This window comes from Sinocyclocheilus anshuiensis, unplaced genomic scaffold, assembly GCF_001515605.1.
Source record: "Sinocyclocheilus anshuiensis isolate Anshui unplaced genomic scaffold, SAMN03320099.WGS_v1.1 scaffold1810, whole genome shotgun sequence".
In the NCBI taxonomy this organism is placed as follows: domain Eukaryota; kingdom Metazoa; phylum Chordata; class Actinopteri; order Cypriniformes; family Cyprinidae; genus Sinocyclocheilus; species Sinocyclocheilus anshuiensis.
The window spans coordinates 292,606-304,478 of NW_015547669.1; the positions used below are offsets into that span (position 1 = coordinate 292,606).

General features: G+C 37.8%; 1 protein-coding gene across 1 annotated transcript in view; it reads right to left on the reverse strand.

Annotated features, from left to right (window-relative positions):
* Positions 1-5,982: 5,982 nt before the first annotated feature.
* The window catches only part of LOC107702704 (uncharacterized), a 17,050-nt gene continuing 11,159 nt past the window's right edge, over positions 5,983-11,873 (reverse strand). The window contains exons 6-8 of the mRNA XM_016505102.1: positions 6,540-6,568; positions 6,210-6,278; positions 5,983-6,039 (exon numbers count right to left, since the gene is read on the reverse strand). Coding sequence (XP_016360588.1) covers positions 5,983-6,039; positions 6,210-6,278; positions 6,540-6,568 — 155 coding nt within the window. The remainder of the gene's footprint in view (positions 6,040-6,209; positions 6,279-6,539; positions 6,569-11,873) is intronic.

Below are 11,873 nucleotides of genomic sequence, written 5' to 3' on the forward strand. Positions count from 1 at the left end.
TGATGCTGTGTCTGCTGCATCTGTGGATCATGAATATTAGTTCAGTTCAAACATAATGTGACATCAATAAGACATGCAATCGTTGTTGTGTACACTCTAAAAAATGCTGGGTTAAATACAACCCAGTGCTGGGTAAAATAGGGACAGAAGATGAATGTTCATGCGGCTATGGCTCACAATGAGGAGAAACACAGTCAGACATAAATGTATAAATGTAAGGTTAGATGGTGTTTATTTGTCATGCATTAAATACAAAAAATAGCTAATATGTTGCCGTTTTTCAAAGGCACATTTTGCTATCTATTTAAAGTAACTAAGGTGTAGACAAGACATAGAGTATCTATGAAGGCATCACTGATGATCTTGCCTCCTGAATACTGTTCAGTGATAATGGAAGTAAGTAGGACTTTGCGGAGGAACCCCTTTTGATCAGAAACGGCCCTGGTTACAATATAAACACATGCAGTTATTTATACCTCATTTATATTCTAACTATTCTTCACTATTCAAACTTAAATTGTTATAATTCATGAACGCTTTGGAATACAGACCTAAGGTTGGTCTCTTTTTAAAGAAGACAATCAGCAGAAATAAATGAAAGTATAAAAAAGTTATAGAAGTTTAAATTTACTGTAAAGAAAATGTACTGTACTATTTTTATTTTATATAAAATAAATATTTTACAAAATAGGTTTTAATCCAAAATGTATATACAATTAAAGCCATGTGTCTAAATAAGTTGTGTTCCAAATCTGAAGTTGATATAAAAAAAATGAGGTTCCTATACAATTTTGTTTAGGTGTAATACCATATATAGCCACCAGGTGCCATAAAAATGCCATTGAATTTGATGCATTTCTCTCTCAATATTACTTCTATCACAAAAAAAATATAGAATCTTGAGAATCAGACCTTTCCAACGATATGTATTTTATCAGGATTATAAAAAGTTTGGATTCGAAATGACCGTAATACATTTTGTAATACGACATCCCCACTAAGGGGAGGAGCCTGCTAAAATATTTTAAAGTACTATTTCTATGGTAATGCAAGATCCGATTAGAAAATGGTTTTCGCTGGATGAATTTTGAGGTTTTAAGCTTTCAAATGATATATAATTTATGATGATTACTAAAACATGTAAAAGGAAACGAAAAATAATTTTTGTGACAAAGGACAGAACTCCTGTTATGATGTATATGTCTTCAGGTGCACTCTTGTCATAATGTAATCTATTACTGTTTCTACATAATTTTTTAACAACAAACAGTGGTAAAATATCTATTTAGGAGTCTTAGACCTTTCCAACGATATATAGTCTGTCATGATTAGATTAGGATTTAATTGTAATATAGTGAAGTAAACTTAAGGGGTTAAATAAATGTAGTTTCTTATCTGAATACATGTCAGTGTATCTGACTGAGGTCTTCAGGTAACAGTAAACATTCATCTTAACAGCTGATTATGTACCTGGTTGTGTAGGAGCTGCAGTTGATTTAGAGCTGGTGACTGGAGATGGTGTCTTTGTTTCGGTTGGAGCTGTAAAAGATGAAGGTTCAGATACGTCATAGACTACGATCATATTTAAATTACTGATGATTAATTGTTAATATAAATAATTTACTTGGAAACTTGACAGTATATACATAAAAATGTGCGACATCGGTCACATCACCTGGGCCCTCATTAACAGGGGACACATGTGCTGAATACATCTAAAGTAAACTCATACTAGAACAAAACCTGCTCCAGAGCCAGTTATGTTCAGATAATGGGTTGCTATGGATACATACTCTGATTGTTAATTCAGTTTTTGGAGCCAAACGTTGAATTATCTGTTTACGTATAATAATAATAATAATCTAACCCTACACATAACCTGATTTCTGGAATACCGCAGAGTTCACTTTATGATACATTTAACATAAATAGAGCTTTGCAAGAGACTTTTGAGTGTGACAGTAATATATGCACAGTTCTAAACATGCAATAAAGAATAAAACAGTATTTACTCCACATGACTCTGAGATAACAACTTAATGACTTAATGAATTTCATCAAAATAAAACTGCACATTCAAACTCCAGACACTATGTCAGAGTAATTAAACTAAATTGTTTGGATAGATGGTTGTTCACATCACACACATCTTTTATCTTATAGATCATATACAGATTTCTTTACCTGTGAGAAGTGCACAGAGAATGATCAGTCCCAGCAGACACATGTGACATTTATCAGCCATTGTCTGTTTCTGTCAGTCTTTCTTTTCATTCTATATAGTTACAGCTCTTCCTTTAAACATCATTAGCTCATCCTGTGGGTGTTAACTCCTCTGATCTCACCAACTGACCATTTAGCTGCAGTTCACTCACACTATACTGATGAAGAAAAGAAGTTTCTATAAAACATACTGTATAGCAGTTAGGTGTTTTTTGATTCTAACTTATAAAGTGACCACTGAAACACAACACTGCTATTTTCAAAAGTGCACTGAAATAAATTGATACAGTATAACTGAAGCCATTAAAAACAAACACGCTGTAAACACAGCCCAGACAGCAGACAGTTTCAGCCCAGATCCGGCCCACATCTGGCCCCCCTGGGTTTCACATGGGCCAGATTTGGGCCGGATCTGGGCCAACACTATGTTGCTGTCTCACTATACTGATGAAGAAAAGAAGTTTCTATAAAACATACTGTATAGCAGTTAGGTGTTTTTTGATTCTAACTTATAAAGAGACCACTGAAACACAACACTGCTATTTTCAAAAGTGCACTGAAATAAATTGATACAGTATAACTGAAGCCATTAAAAACAAAAACGCTGTAAACACAGCCCAGACAGCAGACAGTTTCGGCCCAGATCCGGCCCACATCTGGCCCGCATGGATTTCACATGGGCCAGAGGGGGGCCGGATCTGGGCCAACACTATGTTGCTGTCTAGGAGTGCATCTACATCAATAACTCAACCATCCACCAGCTCTCAAAACACACAAGATGACTACAAAAGCAAAAACCCAAAAAAAACAGCAATATTGTTATGTCTATTCAGGAGCTTCAAATGTTGCCTTAGTTTTTTTTTTTTTTGTGAGCTGTTGAGGTTTTGAAACTTGATACTACAGAGTGTGAGAACTCAGTTCGTTTTCCCACACTTGTTCAACCCACAGTGAACAGTCCGGTCATCTCTGATGCCAGTTTAGACTGATGGCTGTGAATTCTCACACATTCTGATACCATTTCCTCTTCAGTAACACTTTAGATTACGGCCCGCAATGTACCGCGTAATTAAACAGAATTTACAGCGTACCTATTTATAACTATAGAGTACCTCCACAGTACCTACTCGTAGGTATAAGGGAACACAATATGCAACGTTTGGGAATAAGGGGGTAATAACCTGTGAAATTATAAAGCATTTATACTGGAAGTATTTTATAACTAAAGGGCACCTATTCTGAAATGATATGGTATGTATGACACACAGATCGAAATTTTCCGCATAAGCATAACTTACAGCTATACGTGCGTGTAGGTAAATGGAAACAATGTGCAATGTTTGGGGGATAAGGGGGTAATGACTTGGAAAATTCAAAGTATTAATACTGTTAGTATTTCATAAGTAAGGTGTAACTATTCTAAGATTAGGTGGTATGCATGACCTACTGTGTTAGGCAACAATATTATGATTTAGAAGTTGCCTTTTTGTAATAACACAAAATATATGATGCAGTATATTGTTACACTACGTTGTGGGTACTTATTGTATTATTACAACATATATCTTACATGACTGATACAAATAGTAAACTGTAATATACTATAGCAGGCTATAATTGAGTAATTATGGTAAAGTTAAAAACCACCATAGTCTTCATAAAATTTGACCACAGTTTACTTAAGAATATATGCTATAGTATTTACTAGTGCTTCTTTACGTGGGATCATGGAGATTATGAAGTATGAGGAAATTATGTAAGGAGTTTCTGCTATGATTTGGTTTAGAAATTTCCGTATGACAATTTACCTGATGAAAGAACATTGATTATGATCATTTCAGCAGAGAGTCCGTCAGCAGCATTGTAACGTCGAGGTGCAATACAGTTGAAAACTATATTACCTGTTTCCAGCTGCTCCCAGGATATAACATATAAATATAACATCATAATACACAACACATGTATATTTACTGTATAATTGATGTTTTTGAGAGCTGTAGTGCTGTTGGTGCAGTTGAGCTTCCGTATGTGGTTCGAGGCAAGTAGAATGAAATGTACTACAACATTTTTCTTAACTACTATGCAAACATACACCCTTGTTATATGTAGTTACTGTGTAAGTGTAATATCTTCAGGCTGTAATTTAAAGTGATCCCTTGTTACCTTCTTGTTACGTGTAGTTACTGTGTAAGTGTAACATCCGCAGGCTGTAATTTAAAGTGATCCCTTGTTACCCTTTTGTTACGTGTAGTTACTGTGTAAGTGTAACATCCGCGGGCTGTAATTTTCAATTTTTTAATTGTAATTTTTAATTTAAAATGTTGGTTTTTTTTGTTTGTTTTTTTCAAGTCATTACCCCCTTATCCCCCAAACATTGCACATTATTTCCGTTTAGCTACACGTACGTACAGCTGTTATGCTTATGCGGAAAAATTCAATCTGTGTGTCATACATACCACATAATTTCAGAATAGGTGCCCTTTAGTTTTAAAATATTTCCAGTGTAAATGCTTTATAATTTTGCAGGTTATTACCCCCTTATTTCCCAAACGTAGCTTATTGTTCCCTTATACCTACGAGTAGGTACTGTGGAGGTACTCTACAGTTACAAATAGGTACGCTGTAAATTCTGTTTAATTACGCGGTACATTGCGGGCTGTAATCTAAAGCGTTAACTCCTCTTCTTTCTTTAAGTGATTTTCCTTTTATAATATTTTTTTTTTTGTTTTTTTTTTTCAAGTCATTACTCCCTTATCCCCCAAACATTGCACATTATTTCCGTTTAGCTACACGTACGTACAGCTGTTATGCTTATGCGGAAAAATTCAATCTGTGTGTCATACATACCACATAATTTCAGAATAGGTGCCCTTTAGTTTTAAAATATTTCCAGTGTAAATGCTTTATAATTTTGCAGGTTATTACCCCCTTATTTCCCAAACGTAGCTTATTGTTCCCTTATACCTACGAGTAGGTACTGTGGAGGTACTCTACAGTTACAAATAGGTACGCTGTAAATTCTGTTTAATTACGCGGTACATTGCGGGCTGTAATCTAAAGCGTTAACTCCTCTTCTTTCTTTAAGTGATTTTCCTTTTATAATATACTGTGCCTTTTTTCCTATAGTTGCTACAAACCATTTACGAATGACTATCTGTTACAATGGTGCAATGTACCAAATGTTTAGTTCAAGTTAGACCCAATAAAGCTAAAAGGTTGATTCAGGTTTGTTTATTAGAGTTGAAACTAAACGCTACAGTAAAGTGTCTGCCGGACCAGGAATGATGAACCTGATGTAAAGTGTGGTTCTGTGCAAGCCTACCTTGTTTGACTAATTAACTGTCAGTTTGTGCTAATTAAGAAAATCTTTAAAGGGAATTTGGTATAACGTTTATTCATCATCAGAACACAAATGAGGTGTTTTATTTTTTTATTTTTTTTTTAAGATATTATCTCATCACTTTTGTCCATCTATTGGAAGTCTAGGCAGGCTAGGCAATGGGTTTTGTGGATGCAAACCCAAAGTCTTATGAGTTTGGAACCACATGATGGTGAGTAAATTATGACAGAATTTTAATGTTTGGGTGAATTATGCCTTTAATATATTAAAGACATTACTTACAATGGCACTGAATGGAAATCTATGCAGCCAATTATATAAGGTTTATATTCCTCTACACATGATACTCTGATTGTATAATTAATGACTGTTTGACTTATTTGTGATGGTTCTTGTTCACAGAGGCGTAAAGTTGACTGCAGTCATCCAGCTGTTGCTCCGCTGATGGAAGAATAAGTCACTTCATCATCATCATGAACCTGCATGAACATCACAAATATTGTCAAACAAGATGCAAGTGTTAACCCACAAATATTACAGCATGATGTTAGAGCCTAAGAATAAAACTAATTTAGGTGTACAAACTGTTAAGAGAAAGTGGATGGCAATAGTGGGCATCGACAGAAGAACAGGGAAGTGTTTTACTCACCTCGCTCTTTTTGGCTCGGATTTTACAGTGTGTGGCAACCTCAGTATAAGTCACATCATCTTTCTGCTCCTAAACATGAATGGAAACATGGTGAAGTTATGATTGCATCAGTTGGTTCCATTATATTTATTGTTATCTGTGACATTTAAAAATAAACTATAATAATAAGTTTGTAAATATACAAACTTTTCATTCAGTTGATGCATTTATCTAACCTGACTAATAAAAGTACACATATAACTGAGACAGTCTGCCCTGGAGCAGTGATTATAGACAAAATAATAGCTAGCTAATGTATCAACCATGGGTCATTGGCTTTATGATACTTACCACAGAGTCATTAGTCCCTTTTCTGTTATCTGAAAAATAATGGGAATATTTATGATAACTCACCAACAAAAAGAATGCAAACGATGAATTATAAAAGCCTAGAAAATTCTAATGCAGATAATACATTTTCTTGTTAGTTTGTAGATTACTGTTCAATCAAGCCAAACATTTGATCACACCACATATTTAACATAGCATCTTAGCAAATTTCTGTGATGAAACTGAAACTGATGTGCCTATCTCTAAATACTTGAAGTCAGATATTTTCAAATGCTTGTCTGTTGTAATGCCTGTAAACCCCAAATACTTACCAGCTTTTTTTTTACGAACCACCCAAAGAATAACAGCAGTAATCAGAAGAGCCAATGCAGCAGCAACAACAATCCCGATCACTGCGGGATAGACTATATAGAGAGACACATTCATATTCAGATGAAAACAACAGCAGAGCATCTACTGTATATTACTGTCTTTGAAATCAAAGATATAAAAACAACTACTACTGACAGAAAAATAAAATAATAAGTAACATGATTGTTTTGGATTGTTTGGAGACTTGACATCTCATTGACATGATTAAAGAATTATGGATTGGTGGATTGGTGGTGATGTACAAGAGACATGACATTAAGTCAAAGTTGTGATCAGCTGTTCTGAAATCTCCACAGAGAAATCAGTTGTATATTTAGAGACTGATTCTAGAAGAACCCCAGAATGTGAATAAAACCACTGAAATCACTCACAAACATACAGTAACTGGCATCAGTGCTTTTGCTGATTTTATAGAGGAAGGATTTTTAGTTCAGATTCACCATATCGTGGGATTACAAATTTATAAAATGTTGTATCTAGGTTCCAATGTAATAGTATATAAACTGAGAAGAATTGGTTATCCTCTGTTTCGGCAGGGAAGTTTAGCGTAAAGTGCTAGTAATTTGTGTTATCCTCTGCTTTGCCAAGGAAGGTTAACAATAGTTGATAAATGTTAACAAGCGTACTCTCTGTTGATCAGAGAAGTTTTAGTGTTTTGATTGTGTGGTAACAAAGAAACTCACAAAATGTTTAGAAAGAATGCTAGACTGATACCCACAACTGAAAAAGATGGTCTCGCGACTCCTTTGTGGTCAGATAGCGAATACCTAAAAATATAGAGAGACTATATCCCAGAGCTTACCCTCAGCACACACACATTTTTCTGAATTTAGAAGAGAATTTATCAGCAAAATGTGTCTCTATGACATGTCGTTAGCAGAAGTCACACAGCTGATGTCACAAAGTCTAACTGAATCTGAATTCAACAGTTTTGAGTCTGCTGTTACTTCTGAACTACAACATGCCAGTAAAGGCGATTTGAGAGAAGGTGTTTTGAAAATTCTAAAGAATATCATGGGACCCAAAATAGACTGGTCCAGAATCACTAACTGTGTGCAAAGGAAAGAAGAAACTGAGTAAATACACTGAAAGGTTTTGTCAGTCAGCTGTAACTTACAGTGGAATAGTTGATGATCCTGAAAGTGTGCTAGATGACAAGGAACCCCCTAGTCCGCATCTGGTCAGATGGCCTTGTAGCCGAGTACAAAAAAGCCTTGCCATTCCTAGATCTAACTTGGTCTAACAGAACTCTCAGAAGTAACCTAGACAGGTTAGCTACATGGGAAAGAGATGCTGATGTTAAGGCAAAAGTGAGAGTAGCAGCTGCTACGTTTAACACAACGAATCAAGACAATAGATGGCCTAAAAGAGAAGGCAAATGCAACTACTGTGGAAAATTAGGACATTGGGAGAAAGAGTGTAGGAAGAAGTTGCAAGATAGTAGAAGAAATACTATGCATAATTCTGCTCCTTCTCATTCTCCACCTCCTGTTACCAAACAATATCCGATCAATAAGGAAGCTATACAGGGAATCAAACCTATTGTAGAAAAATTGCTGAAGCAAGGAGTGCTAGTTAAAACCAACAGTCCCTGTAACTCACCCATATGGCCCATCAAGAAATCCAATGGGACATGGAGACTCACAGAGAAAGAGTGTAGGAAGAAGTTGTTAGATAGTAGAAGAAATACTATGCATAATTCTGCTCCTTCTCATTCTCCACCTCCTGTTACCAAACAATATCCGATCAATAAGGAAGCTATACAGGGAATCAAACCTATTGTAGAAAAATTGCTGAAGCAAGGAGTGCTAGTTAAAACCAACAGTCCCTGTAACTCACCCATATGGCCCATCAAGAAATCCAATGGGACATGGAGACTCACCATAGACTACAGAGTAGCCAATAAACATATTGATCAAATCACCCCCCTAGTATCAGATCCATCTACAATTTGTAATGGCTTACCATTAGATTGTAAGGTTTTTTCAGTAATCAATATGTCTAATGGATTATTTTCTGTACCCTTGCACTCTGACAGCCAGACATGGTTAGCTGTCAGACGTGATTTGTGTGACCCAGAATGTCCACTTGAAGGATTGAAGACTATGCCTCGATTGCTCAGCCACTCTATGACTTGTTGAAAGGCCAGGTTAAAGATTCCGATACTGTTTGTATGGAAGAAATTCATCTCAAAGCTTTCAATGATTTGAAGAGAGCACTATGTCAAGCACCAGCATTAGGAATTGCACAATCTGATAGGCCCTTTGTGCTTTATGTCTATGGACACTTAGGCTTTATGACTGCATGTCTAATGCAAGATTATGGGGGCAGTTTACGCCCAATTCATTACTATTCTGGTAAACTTGACATAGTCGCTCAAGGTATGGGCCCATGTCTTAGAGCAGTGCAGGCAGTTCATCTAGCTATTGAGGCTTCATCAGGAATGGTGTTAGGACAGACTGTAAACGTAAGATGCCCTCATGCAGTGTCCGCACTAATGAATCAAGCAAAAGTCACTTCTGTCACTTCCTCTCGTTGGGGAAATTGGTTAACAACCCTCACAGCCCCAAACATTGTTTTACAGCGTGCGTCAGTCATGAACCCATCCTCATGTATGATGTCTGCAATGACTGAAGTTGTGTTAGAGGACGAAGGAGAAATGACTCACAATTGTGTTACGCTTACATACGCACCTACGAGTGAAGTAACAGAAACTCTCATAGAGAATGCATAATTGGAGTTGTTTGTTGATGGTTCAGCTCAAGTCATTGAAGGTAACAGACGAGCAGGTTATGCAGTCACTTCCACCACTGAAGTGGTAGCTTCAGGTCGTCTTCCAGATCATTTTTCAGCTCAAGCTGCAGAACTAGTTGCCTTAACTAGAGCATGCACGCTAGCTTCAGGATTAGTTGCAAATATCTACACTGATTCTAGGTATGCTTTTGGGGTGGTTCATGATTTCGGTGTCATTTGGCAAAGTAGACAGTTTCTAACTTCTGCTGGATCCCCCATTAAACATGCTGGATTAGTGAAAGTTCTAATGTTTGCCATGAAACTTCCAAAGAAATTAGTGGTGATCAAAGTGAAAGCACATCTCACTACTAATACTACGGAAGCTAAAGGTAATGCTCTTTCTGATGTAGCTGCTAAACAAGCTTGTTCCTATGCAACTGTACAAGTGTGTTCAGGTAGTACAGCACAGAAGACAATTCTGCCTCCTGAATCAATTATTGATCTGTACAAAGACGTTCCTCTATATGAAGCATGGACATGGTTAGACAAAGGAGCCACAGTGGATTCATCTCGCTGCTGGACCAAAGAGGGGAAGTATGTCGCTCCCGAATCACTGCTGCCATATTTGGCTCAACAAATACACAATTTGGGTCACAGTGGTCCAGCAACGATGAATCACAGGTTCTCAAATCAATGGTGGAATCCAAAATTCAGAAATGTAGCCACCGAAACAGTCAAGAGATGTGTTACATGTCAGAAAAATAATGATGTGCCAGCAGCAGCTACAGCAGCAACACATACCCCAGCTCCACCAGGACCATTTCGTCACCTGCAAGTTGATTACATATCGTTGCCTCCTTGTAAGGGAAAAACTGATGTTTTGGTAGTAATAGACAAGTTCTCGAGATGGATAGAAGCTTATCCAACAGGGCGTGCTACAGCTGCACATACTGCTAAATGTCTTGTCACTGATTTCATTCCCAGATGGGGATTACCAGATTGCATTGACTCAGACCAAGGTACACACTTCACAGGACAGGTAGTCAAGGAAGTGTCTAAAATGTTGAAGATTAAGTGGAATCTTCACTGCCCATACAGGCCACAAGCATCAGGACAGGTTGAACGAGCAAACAGAACAATCAAAACCAGGCTAAGCAAAATGCATCAGGAAGGGCCACAGTGGATTCATCCGGCTGCTGGACCAAAGGGGGAAAGTATGTCACTCCCGAATCCCTGCTGCCATATTTGGCTCGACAAATACACAATTTGGGTCACAGTGGTCCAGCAACGATGAATCACAGGTTCTCAAATCAATGGTGGAATCCAAAATTCAGAAATGTAGCCACCGAAACAGTCAAGAGATGTGTTACATGTCAGAAAAATAATGATGTGCCAGCAGCAGCTACAGCAGCAACACATAGGGCGTGCTACAGCTGCACACACTGCTAAATGTCTTGTCATTGATTTAATTGCCAGATGGGGGTTACCAGATTGCATTGACTCAGATCAAGGTACACACTTCACAGGACAGGTAGTCAAGGAAGTGTCTAAAATGTTGAAGATTAAGTGGAATCGTCACTGCCCATACAGGCCACAAGTATCAGGACAGGTTGAACGAGCAAACAGAACAATCAAAACCGGGCTAAGCAAAATGCATCAGGAAGGAGCACCATGGGTTGAAGCGCTGCCAGCGGTACTGTGTAGTATGAGAGCGTCACCTAACAGATCAGTAGGACTGAGCCCTCATGAGATTATTACTGGACGCCCAATGCAGATGCCAGGTGTGATTGATCTTAGAAATGCTGATGTACACATTGCCTCAGATGCCCTGATCACTTACTGTGAAAACCTCACAAAGGCAGCACAGAGTGCCAGAGAGATAGTTGAGTCATGTTGGCAGACTCCACCAGAAGGTGAACACACAATCATCCCAGGTCAGTGGGTCATGATAAAGTCATTCAGAAACAAGCCGTTAGAGCCTAAGTGGCACGGACCACATCAAGTGATGTTGATTACAGCAGCTGCAGTGTTGTGTCAGGGAAGGAAAACCTGGACTCATGTATCACACTGTAAAGTTGTTCCCCCACCCACAGGGATAGGATAGGACACACGGACCAGTGAGGAGCCCAGGGAAGAACCGAATGCAACAGGCTTCGGGGGCCAATCCTGGGTGAAGAATCCCTCAGAGGCCTTCCCCATCCACTAGTCCATCCTTACCTCACTGTTCTT